The sequence below is a fragment of the Homalodisca vitripennis genome, chromosome 3, assembly GCF_021130785.1.
Source record: "Homalodisca vitripennis isolate AUS2020 chromosome 3, UT_GWSS_2.1, whole genome shotgun sequence".
Lineage (NCBI taxonomy): Eukaryota > Metazoa > Arthropoda > Insecta > Hemiptera > Cicadellidae > Homalodisca > Homalodisca vitripennis.
Window position 1 is genome coordinate 184658714 of NC_060209.1, and position 19812 is coordinate 184678525.

At 37.6% G+C, this 19812-nt stretch overlaps 1 protein-coding gene across 2 annotated transcripts in view; it reads right to left on the reverse strand.

The window, feature by feature from the left end:
* LOC124357852 (transcription factor SOX-13-like) overlaps nt 1–19812 on the reverse strand; it is a 331085-nt gene that overhangs the window by 58481 nt on the left and 252792 nt on the right. For both annotated transcript variants that reach the window (XM_046809927.1, XM_046809928.1), the window contains 3 exons: nt 10964–11701; nt 2120–2212; nt 534–696 (listed from right to left, as the gene is read on the reverse strand). In XM_046809927.1, the coding sequence (XP_046665883.1) occupies nt 534–696; nt 2120–2212; nt 10964–11697 (990 nt within the window). In that variant the 5' untranslated portion in view covers nt 11698–11701. The remainder of the gene's footprint in view (nt 1–533; nt 697–2119; nt 2213–10963; nt 11702–19812) is intronic.

Below are 19812 nucleotides of genomic sequence, written 5' to 3' on the forward strand. Positions count from 1 at the left end.
CCGGGTACTGGAAGGGAGAGTGTAGTACAGTTGCGCCTAATTCACCGGGTACTGGAAGGGAGAGTGTAGTACAGTTGCGCCTAATTCACCGGGTACTGGAAGGGAGAGTGTAGTACAGTTGCGCCTAATTCACCGGGTACTGAAAGGGAGAGTGTAGTACAGTTGCGCCTAATTCATCGGGTACTGAAAGGGAGAGTGTAGTACAGTTGCGCCTAATTCACCGGGTACTGAAAGGGAAAGTGTAGTACAGTTGCGCCTAATTCACCGGGTACTGGAAGGGAGAGTCAAGTACAGTTGCGCCAAATGCTTGCACTTCGGTGGGAATCATCAGCTCTTTAATTAAACTTAATTTTATACTTAACAGTTTGTATAATGTATTGTGTAATAACTTAATTTGTCAATTTCATTTGATCGGATGCAGAAGCACTCAGGTTCTTGGAAGTTTTTGGGTTAACGGTCAGGCGATTAAAGTGAAGAGGAGGTGAGAGTACGCTACTGAAATTTTTGTAGGGATCATCAAAGAAAAGTCCTACCTTATTCTGTTGCTCTTGCTGACTAAGAAGTTGCTCCCGTACCATCTGCAGTTGAAGGATCATCTCCGACAACCGCCTCTCCTTCTCCAGGAAATTGTCTCCAGTGAGGCTCTGGAGTTGGAGTAGCGCCGTCACGTTGTGCTCTCCATTATCGCCTTCCAGCCTGCAACAGTTCCACAACATCCAAGATAATACGTCATGCAAATGCTATGATCACAGAATTATCTAATTTTCTTCTCTAGGAAGTCTTCTCCAGTAATACTCAGGAGTTGGCTAGCATATAACAGTTCCACAACATTCATGGCAATACATCATCAAATGGTCTGGATCGCAGTGATCGTCTTTTGTTCTCCAGGAACGTTTACTTTAGCAAGTTTTTGAACCTGGATTTTGCCGCCATGTGATGCTCACCATTGTCTCCACCCAGTGTATGAGAATTCAAAGCTCTTATGATAACATCACATCACTGTCTTTAGATGTAGTATCTTATTCGTTACTTTCTGCAGGAAGACATTGTACGTCTCATCGACTTTTTAATACTGCTCCGAGTGTTGCGTATTGAATTAAAAACCGGTTTTACGTTTAGCTCATTCATGCATAATTGGCAAATAAAGATGGAACAAGGAGATTTGTTATTTATTTATTCAAAATCGTTAAAACACCATGCAACAAAGTGGTTTTAAAATCTGTTAGGATACAAACTAACGAAGTGCCTCAGGTCTTAGGCTCCATCTTATTTTTGTTGATGAATAATAAACTTCACAGGAATCGTAGCTGTGCTGATTATACTACAACTATTTCCAAAAAAGACCACTTATTGGCTACAGCGAAAAAATAAAAACCCTATGAAAAATTGTGGTCTGTGAATGTACTTATTATTAACAAGACATTTCTTGGGGTGACTTTTTATTCTACATTTATTTAGCTTAAGACTTACTTAATTGACTTACACTGTCATTGAATACAGGGATTTGTGGTTTTAAGCGATAATTGAACAGGGCCGATGCCCAGTAAGAGCATTTTGGGTTATTTAAATTCCAGCTGGTGTATTATCTTATAATGCAGAACAGTTCTGCTTACTCAGTACATGAACTGCTATACCTTTAGTATTAACTGCCCTAATACACACAAAACAAAAGATAAAATATCTCTCTATACATATTGCAATGGAAACAAAAACGGTGTGTAAATGAAACAAGATTATCATCTGACCTCAGAAACGTTCTTCCACTTACGTGGGGTATGGGAGCTAAGCGAATTAAAAATAATCAATCGGTACTGCAGTTACCGTTCATGTCAAATTTCCCTTGTTCCCCCCTTTTTTGTTGCTTACATAAAATAAAAGTCCTATACTCATGGCTGCAGGTTTCGGAACAAGTTACTTACACTGATCACGCAATGAAACAAGAAATATTTAGAGAGCGGGGTCTAAGCATATCCCTTGAGAAACACCTGTTACAAGCAGAATGGGGTTTTGGATATACAACATAGACATCATTATTTTTACTTTTTTAATGACGTGATATGTTTTACTGATATTTTTTATTAATAAATAAATAAGTTTCATAGATTAGTTTCTAACTGACCTCCTGTTCTCGGAGAGTTGGTGGTGTTCTCGTAGTATCTCGTACTGCAGCTTGGCAGCAAGGTTCTGGAGACTGCCTTCTTCTCCGTCCATCCTGCAAAAAAGCGAGTCATTAGTTTCGCAAGTAAAAAGGAAGGAATAAATTTAAGTGAAGTTTGTCCAATCCGTGATGTGTTCACACGATTATTACACTGACTCTTTTTGTTTTCCCCAAAGACCAATAAACTCTCCCCAGCTCCCTCCTGTAGAATATCATGTGTTAGGACTCCCTTCAACTTAAGACTTCTGGAGCTGCTCCTGTTCCCCTTACAAGGTCACCTCCCCCCCTCTTAATCAAGTACAAGAAGCGCTTGATTTTACCTAATGACCCGTAGAATCTTTTACGTTTCTAAAATACTTAGCATAAATTGAAACTAACTGTTTCCATACGGTTCAAATTCAGTATTATTTTTACCTGCATCTAAAAAGTAAAATTGACCTTACACCTACTGTAAATTGTATGGTAAGTCCTATCATAAACCTAGTTAGTCCTGTCAAAACTTTGTTAATGATAGGTTGTGGTAACTATCATTGACTAAGTTTCAAAAGTTTTTAGTAAATTCAACATATTTGGTACATAAAATGGGTGTCAAATTGTAACTTTCGGTAAGATTTTGCTTGGTTTTGGTCATCTTAAATAATATTAAAAAGTAATCATACTTTAATTTACTTTTACCTTTGAACAGTGTAACTGTATGACTAAAGTAACATTTTACACCGCCATTTAATAGTTTAAAAGCACACTTTGTACATGTAACTGTAAAAATATTTGTTTAAATTAATTACAATTTATGAAAGCTTAAAATGTGATCTTTAAATAGTTTTGCTTGTACCATTGCAGGAAACTATAGTATTTATTTATATACAAGCTTCTACAATGTTTTATTTTAGATGTTTTATTAATATTATAAAAATGAGTTTTTTTATATAAAATGTGAGAGAATGTGATGCCAGCCCCATAAAAACGTATACAAACTGCGATAACAACCGTATTTTTATAATAATTATTTTAATTACGGTAATAATGATAATTGATGATTTAGAGTTTTACGATGAAAAATTGTTTTTACTGATTAAATCAATTGTCATTAAATAATAACATTTACAGAACACGACATTTCGTTAAATGGAAAAACTTCAACAAAATATTTCACAAACAAATTTATACAATATTTATTAAATCTCGTATTATGATTTCAAAGTAAAACTATATAATTTCCCACTTCATTTTATATTTTGCACGTCTGTGCATTATTTCCTATTCATTTAATTCCTATCCCATTGATAACTGAATTGTGCAAGTTTAAATTAAATAAATTAGGAATCACGCTCGCGATGTTTATTTTAGCCTATACGAGAAAGTTTGCATTTTAATAAACATTCTCTGAAAATCCATGATTTCCGATCCACATAATTGAGTGCCATTAAAATTAAAGCGCTGTCATGATATTTCGTGAATGTCGGAATGGTCCAATCACAGAAAACTCTGTTTATTTTGTATAAGTGGATTAAACAAATTAAATGTGATTTGTAATTCACTTCGAGAGCAGATTTCGCCAATAATGTCACCGCGCCTGTTTATGGTGTTATTCAGATATTTACAAAAAACAAAGCTTTCCATCATACTCATGTTTATTTATGAAATAAATTACAAATTTTGTGAATTTTTGTAGCTTAAATCCAAACTTCACGTGATTAATCAACTAGTAAATTAAAATACTTTATTTTTCTTATACGCATTCCCTAATTATACTCGTACAATGCTACACCAGCAAAACACAATGCGTCAACGCTTTCTCCTATTGTAGCAACCCTTGCAAATGAGGTCGTTAAAATCGACATCGGCGTTATAGTTAAATAGGAAATCAAATTCCCTACAAACATGACCGGCCCATTTATCAATAAAGCTAACCTCGAAGCCTTTTAATATCACAACCGGCACGATGAGTGTCGAACCCCCCCCCCACTAACCCCCTCCCCCGGCAGCTTTGTTTCTATTAACAAAACAAATCTAAAAGCTATAAATATTCAACAGGGCCGTAAAACAATTAGCGCCGGTAATGATACAGGATGTAATAGTGTTGTTGTTTTATTATTCGATAATGGCATATAAAAGCTGGCTAATGGGGAAAACTGGATGAAAGCGCAGGGCGGCGCGGGGGGGCGGTGGGACGCGGGGTATTGGAACTGCATTACATTGTCGAGATAGAGGAGAGACCGGTGAATAATTGAGGCCTTGAAGCGACCCTAAGATGGCATCTCTGTTGTTTCTACATGTAAGTTAATGTACAGCATGTCGGCGTCAGATGTTACTTGTTGTTCTACACTATACCCGGAAAACTCTTAAAGGATTACCCCAATCCTTATTATTCATCCACTGGAATCATAACATAAAAACTACTTGATATTGCCACAACCTTATGAAATGCATCACGATGAAATACTAAAGGAAATGAGTTTGAACATGCTACTTTTAGCCAACGGCGCAGTGTAGCGGGTACGGCGGTTATCGCGAGATAACTGAGTCAAGCAACGTCGAGCGTGGCTGCTGCTTGGATGAGTGACCGCTGAGCGATCCTGTCCTTGCAAGCAGCCCGCCTGCCCGGCCATTGGTGTTGGTTCGGAAGTCTACACCGTTGGTCCCCAGGTTAAGTGTAAGTAAGGACTCCTTAGCCGTAACTTCGCCTGGTAAAATAGGAAATTATGCCTTAGATAAATAACTTCGCCTTTCTTTACCTTTTACTTTAAATTAAAGAAGAGTAATGATGCAATGAAGAGCCTCTTAAATTTAGCTTACATATCTCACAAATACACCATATTTGAATTAAGTCTTACTTATTTTCTTGTAAAGATAAGTAATGAAATGACCTAATTTCATAAAAATCAATAAAGCTGATCAATGTGCATAGAGAAAATATTCCGCAGTTGACAAGACTGCCAGACTGTTAGTTCTTTGAGTGCTCGCACAAGAGCGCTTTCAACATTATATTTTACAAAAAGAACACTACGTTTACAAGGGCTGTAATATATCCTATTCTTCAGGTTTCAAAATGTAAAACAACTGCCAAATTAATTTTTCGACATCCGAATTAGTGTGTAGATACATATCCTCGAAACGTAGTGTTCCATTTATAGCATATAACAATGACTGATATGTTCTTTAAAAACATCCATCATTAATACCAAACTGCAAAGTCAAAATTTGACAAAGTCAAATTAAATTCCAGTTATGGCTATTTTGCTGAAAAACCAACAAAAATATATTTGAATTACTGCCCCATCTTAAAATCCTCCACGTTCTACTATAACTACAGAAAGTGGGTAATTTTCATAGAAGTGCAATTAGTTTGAATTGCATCAATCAATCAATACGTGTAAGGATTAAAGAAGATTAGAGGAATTCTGTAACATTTAAAAATCGTTTGATACAAGACCAATCGAAAATATTTTCAAGATCTTTCTTGGCCTTAAGACCACTTTACGAAGTCATCTCTTCAATCCATGCTGTTAAAATAATATTTAAATACTTATAACGATACCTTGTGCAATACATTTGCACATGAAAAATTTGCAAGAACAGAGGACAAGACGCTCGAGTGGCCAGTTGGGATAAAAAATTCGCGAACTAGTTAGAGCTGAGCAGTGGGAGTCCATTTGGACCGGTCCCTTGGGTCAGCGAGTACCGCATTGTGAGGGGGGGACCCTTCCACCATCCCCCCGCCTGAATAATTGAGGGCCCGACAAGAAGGCCGCGCCACATCATTGCCAATGAAGCTCCTAAAACATCGCCGGTCATGGAAAGGGTGCGGGGCGTAAATAAATAACACCGTGTGACGTACGAGTCGAAGTAACCTTTGTGATTATATTATTGTCACCATCCTTCAGCAATATTGTTGCCGCCGCCGGGTGGCGCGGAGCGGCATAACCTAATTCTATAATCAATTGCGACAGGGCGATGCGATTCGCCGCTCCCGCCATAGTTTGCCGTTCTTTGTTAGCGATTGCGAGAAATAACAAGAATTACATTTTCCTCGTTTCTTGTTCGTCGGGCGAGTCTCAGCTGGGAGCAGATAAAATGGAACAAATATAAAAGGCGAGCGTCTGATTACGTCTCTGTTATGTCGGTCTTATTAAAATAAAATAATAAATTATACAAGTTTTTACCTTTTGCTACGACAGCTTATTAACGATATATTTACTTACATTAGAACGTTAATTGCATGCAAAGAGTTTTTGGTCAGGGAAATAAATATCTTAAAATTTTAATTTTTAAAACAAACCCAAATAAAAGCGACAGAAGATAAACATTTTTTGAACTTTCTTAGGAAGCGACACATTTTTAGTTTATTTCTGAATTCAAAAAAATTTTTAACTATATTATATTTTATAATACCATATGATTTTAGTAATTTACTTAAATAAATAAAATTATACTAATTAATTTTAGTAATAACGACATGCCATTCCCACCAGTTGTCTTATATGTAAAAGGTAGACTGATTTAATCTGTAAGTACAGTATTGCCAAGCCATTGGTATCGGAAGATTACGGCTAGTGATATTCCATGTATTTGATGTATGATACTTCTGTAATCAGTATGAAATAAATCATTGTTTCATTATTTACATAATTCAAAACGTTCATATCCTTATCTTAAACAGTTTTTTTTTTCATTTGGCCTGATCTTCCTTAATTCTAGTAGTACATTCATAATTTAGATATTCAAATTTTACCAGTAAACTAACAGTTACCGCGGTTTTCACATGCAATTTCATTTTGAAAAACAGAAACTCCATGAGCATGTTCTTTTTAAATGAGCGATAGTTACTGATATATATCTCAATATCTTGACCCATTTTAGTTGAGACGTTTGGATGGGGCCCCGAAGTTAAATTTTATACAATAGCTCCATCGATTTTAGTAATAATTTAAGAACTTTAGGCCACGGTGGAGACATCCTAAGTCTAAAGGGAGGACTATATTTAATGGTAGGATTTTAGAAAATATTGGCATATTCAAGTGATACGACGTTTGAAAATATTACAGCGTTGTCTACAGATTGCGGACACGTATCTCTTATCATATATGTCAAAAACATATGGTTCAGCTTTTTTTTGCGACAAAAATAAGAGATTTTTCGTCGCTGGAATTGCATAATCCAGGTTTGGCAGCGGTTCCGCCGAGCGGTGGACACAACGGCCTGCCCCATCACCCCACTCGAGTGGTCAAATATTGACACGGTGGCCACAATGGAGGAAAATATTGGAAAATGGGGTGCATTTACATGACACAGCGGCAGGTAGGCAAACACTGGACAATGGGCGATGACTCCACAGCTCAGTATTAGCCAGGTGTGCGACCAAGCTTCCGCGGGCGGGTCTGCGGCAGTACTTGGAGGAAGGTGGGCGAGGGAAGGTGTTAAGTTACTGTTAACACCATGTGTAGCTCTGCTGTCCTTACATAAACTTCACGTTACTGTTCCTTGGGTGAAAAGAGGCAAAAAATAATTACAACCAAAGGTATATCTGTTTTTTTTTTCTATCTCTCTGTCTACCAGTGTTTTTATTTTAAAATATCGCGTGTTTTGTAAAAACGTGTCAACAAAATCTTAGCAAACCTTAGTTAAATCTTTGTTGACAAGATCTATCAATAAAGAAAATTTAGTTACGTTTTAAAATTGTGCGCCATTTATGATATATAAAACATCTTAAAAATTTACAAGATGAGAACTTATAATAACATTTTGTAGAAAAATTGTCAATATATCCATTGACATTTTAAATGTTGAAATAAGACAAAAATAACTGACTTAGTAAAATAAGTAAAGATATAATATTTTACCAGGCGAAGTTACGGCTAAGAAGTCCTCTCTAACACTTAACCTGGGGACCAAGGGCTTAAAGGTGGTTTCCAAACCACCACCAATGGCCGGGCAGGCGGGCTGCTTGCAAGGACAGTATCGCTCAGCGGTCACCTATCCAAGCAGCAACCACGGACTTATTGCAAGTTTAGTCCGACCGTGCTTGTCGAATCCCTGTTTCTTCACAATTAGATAACAGTTCAACGTTGAAACAATATCCAGATAATTTGATACCTCTTATTTCTTCTACTGTCGTATTTTAGTGTCGTTCTACAGTGATTTGTTAAACTGTTACTAGTAGGGTCTATTGTGACTTTGGGTCTGAGTTAGAGATAGCGCAGGTTCAGATCCTGTCTGTGACCAGGAGGCCGGCCTCTCACCTTTTCTAGAGAACATAATTCAATATGAGTGCCTTCGACTATTAGGAAACGGTATGTTTGATGAGTTTGACTGGACATCTCGTGTGATTAGGTACATGAGCCCACCAATGCTACAAGGGCTGCGTATTATTGGGTAGTCCCAAGTTCATAATTTAATATCACTCCATCCATAAAAATTAATATAAATAACAACATGAATTATGTTAATTTATACAAATTAAGAAACAATGTCTAGAATACGGAATTACAATTGAATTTATATTTCTAATCTTACGGATGTGATGAATGGAGCGACTCTGTGAAAAATTAGTAGAGTTCGCAGCTGGTAAGTGCGATAATTACCGCATCTTGTTAGGCCGTAGGCGAGAGTGTCGGGGTGAATGGAGGGCCTAGCCTCGAGGTACACACCCGTAATCACAGGGTGTGATAAGTAGCGCGTTTCGCGAGAATGCGAGAAAGTATAGGCGAGGGACAGAAGCCAATTTGTGTGGGGAGAAAGAGCATTGTGCCCAGAACAGAGCCTTGGGGCACAACAGAACGCTGCCAGTGTAGTGTATGCCGGTCACGGCGTTGAATGCCAATCCGGACTCAGGGCTCGGGCACCCTTAAAGTAGCTCGCATTTTAATAATGCAGCCCCGCTGAAGGGTTCATTATAGGCGCGTGGTGGCAATTTACCTACCCTCTCGCCTCACCTTCGTTCGCCAATAAATGGCGTTACTGCGGAGAAGGCGACCGAGATTTTAATTAACCCACGTTAAGTGGGCGCACAATGTTGCGCCCCGCACAATCGCCATTGTGAGCGAGCTGCTGGCACAATGTCGTGAGGCAGTCTACTTGAGGCACTCGTCTCGTTATCTCGACGTTATGTTTACCTCGACACAATGCAGCACTCACAATCGCGTTTACACCTTGTTTACCCCTTTCAGTGACACCTGTATTGTCACACCTCCGTGCCACTCTGTTTAGGGCTTTAAACATCTAAAATTCGGGTTCGTTGTTTAAAATTCTTCTTTTAACATTACGTTTCCATTTAAAATATTCATTATAAACTTTTTATAAAGGTTAAATTAACGTGCGGTTATAAATTTATAAGTATAAAATAATATTAAAACTGTGCAAACAGACGTGAAACCTTAGCCTGGTTTGATAAAATTCGACATTTGTTATTCACTTTTGTGATAAGGACTGAAGGGTTGATCTTTGAATATTATAAACCTTTCTAGACCACACCATGAAAACTTCTATCGATCTTGACGACTATAGTTTCAAGGAGAGGACACTTATAGAATTCACATGCACTATGAGAAATGAAGGAAGTACTTAAAATTACGAATTTTTAAACCCGGAAACATATTTAGAGAGGTTAAAACCAAAAGCGTACGAGTCTGTTGTTGAGTTAGAAACTACCTCCGTGCCAGCGGGTACCAGAGGGTGGCAAAGTCACTGAATCGCAGAACTGATGCCCACCGGCACTTTGCCAACAGGGTGTCAAAACGAGAGATCAGCGTTCTGACAGGCTTTTAGAGATAAGTAACGACAATTGTGAATCAGGAAAGAGTGCTGTGAACGAGACCCAGAAGAGAAACGCTAAGCCTCCCGAGTTGGGCGTTCCCCAATGTTCATCCATGGAATCTTGATGTTTATTATGAGTAACGTGCCTGTGTTTTTGAGAACCGCATCTAACAAAGCAAGGGAAGAACAATAAAGAACTGATAACAGAGATACTATTGAGGCAGGATTCGAACCTACTCTTCAATTATCCGGATCCTAGCCGCAAAGTGGAATCCTTAACTCCCTATTGCCTGCATTTGGATAATTTAATTGACAAAACTAAAGCAAACAACTGATATCGTAGACCGAGTACCGCAACGTCGCCAGAAGGCGATTCGAGGAACAAAATAAATAAAACATGCTTTTACTGATGTAAACTAAGTTTCTATAGTAGTCCGATTTTGCACGAATTTAAAAGTAAATATGGGATGCAAATAATCAAACTGGCTTTGTGCTCATAGAACAATAAACTTCACACAGCAGGGCAGAACACACAAACAACAGGCCCAGGCGCCGCGGCGTGTGAAACAGCTGTATTGTTTCTGGCCTCTGTTAGCTCGATTGGAATAAAACTTGTATCCATTGATGAAAGAGCGCCTATGTACTATTGACATTCGTATTGTTACTGTAGTCATGCAGGCGGCTGTATCGTCCAGCTACTATTGCAACAAAACAATGGTACAAACATTCCCGGAAACATTTTGATCCACAGATTTAGGTAATCAATTTAAATAGTGCATTTGCAGCACAAATAAACGATTTTGGTAGAAAAATGATTTTACATGGAAAGCAATTGCTGATCGTGGGGACATTAAAATTTTGTTAATCATCTGTTATAAACAACGCAAAACAAGCTCTTGAATGTCTCCTGCCACATAACTACTGCAACAAGGGTACTGCTAGAACGAACTAAAACAATCTAAATACACATTAACCTTTCCCTCTTACAGTACTAGAGATGTTCAGTGTTCTACAAAATCTATGACGTAACTGTGATATAATTACGTTACTAACCCCAGCTTGGGCGGCGACCCGGACCGGCGCTCCTCTCGTATCGTGCTGCTGTTCATCTTGGAGGTGAGTCTCTTGAGGACATCGTCCATGGTCCGCTTGGGCTGGTGACTGTTGTGGTTGAGTGTCGTGCTGTTGTTGTTGAGGTGGAGGAGAGCCTTCTTGTCGGCCTCCGAGGGCGACTGACAGCCGCTCTTCCGTCTGCGGTGACCGGGCTCCAGGTACCCGCTCTGGTTCAGCGACAACAGCGCTTGCAGCGAACTCGGCGTCATCACCGGCTTCGGGATAGAGTTCATTTGGTAGTACCTCGCGCACTCTTCCGCGTTCACACTCCCGGTACAGTTCTCGGGGAGGTCCTCCCGCTTGCGCTTGTTCGGAGGGGACCTCAACAGTTCGTCCTCGGGACCCAACATCTCTTCCTCGCTTCCCGACGCTCCGGAGGAGGACGAGGTCGAGGATAACTTGTAGAACATGGAGGGCGGGCCTGCTGGCGCGTCTGGGGCCTGCTGGGCGGGCGAGGTCCGGTGCTCCTCCGGCTCACTGGCCGAAGAGGACCTCGAGGACATCTTGTAGTAGGCGAGGTCGCCCCGTGGGGACGCGGCTAGTGCCTCCATGGGGGCCTGTTGGGGCGTCTCTACTTCTCCGCCTCCTAGAGTCGTCTCTTCACCGTCCGCACCGCTCACTGGTCCACTGCCTTCTGATAGTTTCGACGGTGGAGACTTCCGTTTAGAAGACATATTTCTGAAACAGAAAAGCGTAATTAGGTTAAAATTTTACGATTTGCTCTAATTTATAAAAAAAATCAATACACAGTGCCGAAATTCCAAGCCTATTATTAGATTGTTAAGAAAAATTAATGAATAACACTAACATTACTCCGTGAATAATTTACCAGAAGGAGTGGATTATACTGAAGTGTTCCGAGTATTATCACGATGTAAGTAAAATTTAACGAATTCCTCAATACTTTCGTTGTCACCGGAGACTTTGAACAATGTTCCAACTAACGGATCAGCCGAAGATCTCACATCTAGCTGTGGAGCCGTCACAAAAGAAATAGAACTTATCGGATGAAATGTAACTCATAGTGGCGTTAGTCATTAGAGATAGTGAGGAGATGAGAGTACGACGTAGAAGCTACTGAGCCCGGGGCCATTCTTATGAGTGAATGTCGCCTCTGTTGGCAGCAGCAGTTACATCGATAACGGAGATAATATGCCCTTGTCAAGGCTTTATGACGCCGGGACAATCCCGCTCATTGTGGGCGGCCATGCAATACCATGGCCTGTCGTCTTTGTCGGGACGAGGCCCTGTCTCCATCGTAGCACTGCTACACTGTGTGTGTCTTCTAGGAAGGATGTAGTTTTGACATGGAGAGGAAATATTTTATTACAGTTTCATCACAGTTGTTAATAGTTAAAACAACCAAACATAAAGTTTTTCACAATTATTTGTACTGAATTTACAACAATTTAAAAAATACAGAACTTTTCTACACACAAGTGTATCTACCACATATTTTAAACAGCAGGGGGGCTAAGTAAAGAGCCTTGGGGTACTCCATTAGTATAAATTGGGCGTTCCACATTCATAACAATTGTTCCGAAATATTGAATCCACCTGTTCAGTAATTTTAAGTAACCTGTAAGTCGTTATTACCCAGGTTAAAATTTAGAAAAGGCTTATTATCTATAACTTCCTCTTATGAAATAAGATCGACAAGTCTGTGTTCTCTTGGCTCTAAAGTAAATTAAAATTAAGATTTAATGAATGAAAAGCAGATTATAACAATCCACGAAAAAATATATCTTAAAAAATGGTTTTAGCTGAGGTTTTAAGCAAAATTTTAAGCCTACTGTTGATTTTATTCTCGAGATAAAAATACAGACATCCATACAGAAAATATATGTTTACATTCATCGGCAGACAAAAGAAAAATTCTGCTAGCCTGCTGAGCACAATTAAATCATGCGCAACCTTATTCTATGGTTGAACACTATCCTTGTCATAGTAGAAATGGAATTTCATTCAAAATTCACTAACAGAATTTTCTTGAGATATCTCGATGGATGATAAATTCACGCTTTTGTTCTTAAGTTTGGTTTCATACAAGTAAAAGTCGGCAGCAATAGCTGTTTTGGTGGCAATTAATACAAGGTTTACACACCGTAGAGTGGGTTTCTAAAGGGGTTTGGTTACTTCTCTACGTGTAAACGTATATGTACTTATATCTCATGTAAATTCTGCTTCCGTTTTTATACCCAAGTGGTTTGACAATAAGATCGAAGGAGGAGCAGGAATGGGGCGAAGTCTGATGACTGTTTAGATAACTCTGAAAGCAAACAGCAGCGGTACATCTGGAGTCAATGAAGGGACAAATGGAGTGGCAAGTTGGGTTAACAACGCGACCGGGCCCGGGTGATCTACTGCCGCCGCGGCGCGACCTATTAACGGGGAATGTGAGAAAAATCGCCGTCCCTGGGAGATCTCACTGAGTGGCACCCGGTGTAGAGCGGATGGTGCGATCAGTCTGGGGTGAACATAACATCTAAGTTCTCCCCCATGTCACGGCTCTAAGTTTGGAAACATATCAGTCAGAGGCGCTTTCACAGAAATGGAATATGGTGGTCTGAGAATCCAGGAAAACTCCAAAAGCGTGTTTCACGTTTTATGGAATCGGATCCGATCCAAACCGAGGTCTTCATTGAGTGGCTTAAGAAGATTTTAACATAAGCCTTCCACAGGTGTCTTCAATTTTCATTAGGGCCAACGCAAAGGAGTAACAAAGGCAACAAAATTGTAATTGAATAGGTTAGTTCGATAGCCGTGGTTTCTGTCCTTAGTTATTTTACTAAATGTTTTCTGTTGTGTTCTCACGCTGAGGATCAATGAGTAATTATTTGCCCATACAAGTAAAATGTCACATTTGTGACATTCGGACGCTGTCACGAAATAGAATCTAAGATGCCAAATAGGCGATGCCGCCATAATGGGGGTATGAAAATAAAAATTGACAGGAGAAATGACTTCTAATTTTCAAATTACGTTTAGACAAAGTTACAATTCCTATCTTCAACATAAGTCAATACATTTAAATTATTTACAGTAATAAATAAGTCATCAGTACAAACTGTAAATTAACGTAGTTATTGTAGCGGAGCAAGTACATAAATAAACATATTAACACAAAAATCTAAAATCAATGCAACAGGAAAGTAAAGGCGGTTTAATAGCAAAACACTTGGTACTTCTAACATATCGTATAAAAACCCGATTTCTGTAATATGAAGATTAAAAAGGACCATTCTGTGTACCTGTCGAACCCGAAAAGTTCTGTCTTTGAGAAATTTGTTTTTAAAATTGGAAGAAATATGTAAACTGACCACATTGCCAGAGAAATTTTGATTTCCTATTGTACATATCTTAATTAATACTTCCTAGTGTTGTTTAAGTATTATAAAGTATTGAGTATTTTCTAATTATACACTGTAACTCAATCCAGCTGTCTTCACCAATACTTTCAGGTACGGAATTGAAACATAGTTACGCTGGGATCTAATCAAAACCTGCAATTACCGATTTTACATTATTAACAAGATAAAAACTGGAACATTTTTACACATTAGACCCAGGATTGTTTATTAATGGTTTTTGCATAAGTCTAGGTGATATAATTTTGTAAGTGAATTATTTATACTGATTATTCATATATTTTAGAGATGTATTTACAATAATACATTTTAACACTTTTTTGGTAGATTTTATTTTGTACAATGTACATATCGAATTCAACGAAATCATTATCAGGTACTTGTAGGTTAAGGTAAAGTATGTAAATAAATAATTGAAACCGAATTGTCATATGTTTTTAACTACCTTGGAGGCTAAATTGTTGTATTTAATTTTATATGTGATCAATTTATATAATTTAAAAGTCTATTGAATAATAAATGTTTTGTTAGAAAATCTTTGTCATTTAATAGTAGATTAGGATTAATTTTAGCACTTTTGTAAATTTAAAAATGTTCTAATGTTGACAATATGTAAATTTTTTGCATATGTGTAAAATTTCAAGATCGTTTTCGATGTTTGTTTATGTATGGCCGGTGTTATCTAAACAGTCTGCATATTTTTAATTTGATGAGGTCTCCAATGCTTTTATACGTTCATTAAATCTAATTTTGAAGGATCAGCTGGTTTGTCCAATATAGTGGTTTTGACAATCATTGCAGTTTAATTTGTATATTTAATTTTTTTCGAGAGTGTACTGCCATGGACTACTACAGGAACATGGTTTTACAACACGTTCCTGGAAATTGCATTGAAAATTCCATGATACCTTTCCCTGAATTATAAAAATGCTAATTTCAATTTCACTTTGCAAAGAACAATATAATATCCATGCACTGAGAGCAATATCAGAGCCAGCTAATGAACATAAATTAGTTGATAAACATTGAAACAATTAACCCGGTGTAAACGGCCTGGCGTGAACTCACTGCAGTTTAAGAGATGACAATCGACGCAATAGAATGCAAATGTCACATTAGTGTTATATAAAGCGACAAAACAGTGGCATTAACAATAGCGCCGCTTGTGTGACCAGCTATGTCAGCTATGTTAAACAGTCGATATCGCGACAGTTATTGCTGGTAATGGTTGTGATAACGATTGTTGTCACATTAGCTATTCTGTGACAGCAGTAACACACTCTTAGTCACCATTACATTCCGCTGTCATACTCACGTACTGTGTTATTACGGCTTTCACTTCATTTTGGCGGTCGATTTTGCTTTAAAACTCAGAGGTTTGTTTCTGTTCAAACCGAAACAACTAAGAATTCCCTTGTAATTCCTCAAACCTGTTTTAAAACACAATTTTACTTCGTGTAATGTGTTTTTTAATAATAGCATTAATTTGGATTCATTGAAGCAATGCACTGTATGTACTGGGTTTTAATAATTAGTTATTTAGTTAACCATTGGTTAAGTATTACATTATCTCTTTAGAAAAAAATATGTATTTCTGCTTTCCGCTAAAATTTATTTGTCAATTTTTTTGCCTGCATCAAATTCCTCTTTAACTCTACCACATTTGTAATATTTTTTTATAATTTGATAAGTCACTTACATCACATATACAATAATAATATTTTACTTTCTTAAAAAGTGTGTTAAAAAGTGGCCGAAAATATTAACATCCGTTAAAAAAAGTAAGAAAACTTATTTGGGTATGTGGACATATAAATATAAATATTTCTTGCCTATATTTGTTTTAAAATTGAAAATACGAGTATAGTACGAGTAAATACCAAAAAGCGTACAAAGGGACGTATCCTGTTCGTTTTTGGAATATACCTCTGTATGACTTTTATTAATCACAAACTGTTAACATTGAGAAAGAAAAATTGCCATTGCATATTTTTAAGTAGTAACACAAATTAAATTATTATCGTTCATTTTAGCTCAGTGATGTCGATATTAACATAACTAACTGCCCCCTCCCCCCCAATAAAGGGGCAATAGTTAGAAGATAAATCAATTTTAAAAGTTAAAACCTTGGAAAAATTAATAATGGTTTGTCTAACAATGAAGACAATATAATTTATAAAATTCCTTAACGTTAAAATTATTGATGAAAACAATAATGAGGCTTTTGAGTGAATGGGTTTAAAAGGTAACGTTGCGATTTTGAGCTAAGAATCTCAGTAAAACTAACTGCTAATATAAAAATTCGGAACTCAACAATATATTTCAACAATGTTATTGTTCCTTTCAATGTTAAAAGATGATGATAATAATTAGCCAGAACAGTTGGTTAGTACACTCGGAATATGTCCCTGAATCCTTATTAGCCCAGTTCCAGAGTCACTTTCACAATAAAGAACACCCAGTGCGAAGGGAAGTAAGGAGAACATGCAACAGTATCAGGCTAGGTTGCGGGGGTGGGTGAGGCATTGTTAACATTCCTGTCAGCATCGTAAATTAAAAGCAGCAGCCGGGACAGATTCACACGACCCCACTTTCCGGGGCCGGGGTGTGTGTGGGGTTGGGGTTCTGGGAGGGAGGAAATGGGGCTCATCTCCTTCCCCGCTGGCAAATCATTCCGGCAAATTGTTTTGTAATTAATTCACACGGATAATGTATCAATTATCATTAGGTTTTAAAACCCAATCCTTTGATTTGTTAGGCACTAACTTAATATATGTAGAGTCCTTATAGTTATCTGTATTTTCCTTCATGTAGCGAAGTTTTCCAATCTGACATACTAATTTAATCTGGCATACTAATTTGACATTGTAGAATCAAGTGAATTAAAATTGTACTGTTTGGTAAATATATTTCTACAAGCATGTAGCGTAATTAAATAAACATTTTGTGGAATATCTATTATTTACAAACCACTTGTTCGACAGTGACTGAAATCAAGTCACCTCAGCCCCCTAACCCTCACATAAGTCGAATTTGGCTATCTATACTTTTGTAAGCAGAAAAACACTTAACCAAACCAAATAATAGTATACAATAACACAATCATAATAATTGGAAAAACTGCAAAATAAATATCTAAACAGAGTTTTTGTAAGATCGTGCATGTACTAGGCTGTATTAACAGGGTGGAAACAGTGATTCAGTAAGCTGGTGTAACTACGAAGTATCTAAATTATTAACACATATTAAAGAGCAGGGGGTTAAGTAAAGAGCCTTGGAGTACTCCATTAGTGGTTTTGACAACATAAAGAATGTTATTTAGAACTCACAATAGAATTGCCACTGATTAAGTGGTAATCGGCAGTGAGTGTCTGGCAGCTACAAGTGGGTTATCAATATCACCATGGAACTCGGCTTGCTGATTGAGTGTTAATCGCGAGTGAGATCCTAAGAGGTATAAGTTTCCAATTACAGATGTGTTAAATAGCAGGAGGCCAAGTAGAGAACCCTGGGGTAGTCCATTAGTGGTTTGAAAGAAAAACGAAACATGTAGTTTAGATCTCACAATAGAATTGCCACTGATTAAGTGGTAATCGGCAGTGAGTGTCTGGCAGCTACAAGTGGGTTATCAATATCACCATGGAACTCGGCTCGGCTGATTGAGTGGTAATCGCGAGTGAGATCCTAAGAGGTACAAGTTTCCAATTACAGATGTGTTAAATAGCAGGAGGCCAAGTAGAGAACCCTGGGGGTAGTCCATTAGTGGTTTGAAAAACATAAAGAATGTTATTTAGAACTCACAATAGAATTGCCACTGATTAAGTGGTAATCGGCAGTGAGTGTCTGGCAGCTACAAGTGGGTTATCAATATCACCATGGAACTCGGCTCGGCTGATTGAGTGGTAATCGCGAGTGAGATCCTAAGAGGTACAAGTTTCCAATTACAGATGTGTTAAATAGCAGGAGGCCAAGTAGAGAACCCTGGGGTAGTCCATTAGTGGTTTGAAAAACACGAAACATGTAGTTTAGATCTCACAATAGAATTGCCACTGATTAAGTGGTAATCGGCAGTGAGTGTCTGGCAGCTACAAGTGGGTTATCAATATCACCATGGAACTCGGCTCGGCTGATTGAGTGGTAATCGCGAGTGAGATCCTAAGAGCTACAAGTTTCCAATTACAGCTACATTGTTGGAAATGAATAATGGCTGGCACCTGCCTTCATTCACCATTGTCACCGAGATATTTCAGAAAGAATAAGACTTATTAATCTGGTGGTGCTATTTCTGGAGCGGTCACATCGGCTCAGTGCCGCATCTGGCGACTCTCCGCGCCTCTCCACAACACTCCATCATCTCCCGGGGCACCCGTTGTTTGCACTTTGGAGAGTATCCCCTTGGTAGTCGTTCGGAGGTTTTAGGTGACTGGTGCATAGTTAATTAAGCGGTTAAAAATGTTTTAAGTTGGCCCGAGAAACACAATAATCTACGACAGTTAATGTTTCTTGGAACCAACATTAATTTTATTGATACACTCCGAAACATAACATAAGCTATAAATAACGTAAGTTCCTTCCCCACTCACTCTTCGAACTTCCTTAGAAATTCAGATGGGATCATAAGATTTTGAATTTAAAAAGTAGAAATTTTTATATTTTGTAAGTTTTGAAACAGCAATTGTTTAACTTGAGATCCAAGATGGTAATAGAACAGTTTAGTCAAATACTGCTTAAAAAATGATTTATATTACCCCCAATCAAAAATCATGTCGGCTTAACCTTTTTATTTTCTATTTGCTTTTGTAAGGGATGTTGATTAATTTTGACAACATTTTCATAAGTTTTCAGAAACAATCCAGTCAAATTTAACAGATATGTTTGATAGACTAGTTAACGTTTTAAACCAAAATATGAAGTTTAAGATTTTAAGACTTAAATTTTATAGTCACAAAATAAAGGCTTTGGTTTTTGTGATATCTCAAAACAGAAGTTGTAGCCTACACAAACATTTTGAATTGCTTTTCCATATTGAAAAAGGGGGAAGTAAAAATATTCAAAACTATTTATATTCACTTTAAGTAGTGACAGTTTGTGTCATATTCTTTTTCACGATCTACAACTAAATCATTTAAGTAAATTATTCTACAAAAGCCTTAAAACTCTAATCTTTAATGCAATACAAGATAGGTGTGTTGTGTACTAATATAAAAATAGTTAAATAACTGCTGAGTAGTTTCTTTTAGGTCTAAATATGACAGATTTACCAACCATACAATCTCAACCACTAACGTTCTTTAAATAACAAACTAATTAAGTTCCGATAACGTTTATATTTTGCAGCGATGAAAAATATATTTGAGCAAAAAGAAAAGAAATGAGCATAAGCGTTCGTTACCAATAATTACGAACTTGTTGTAAATAAGT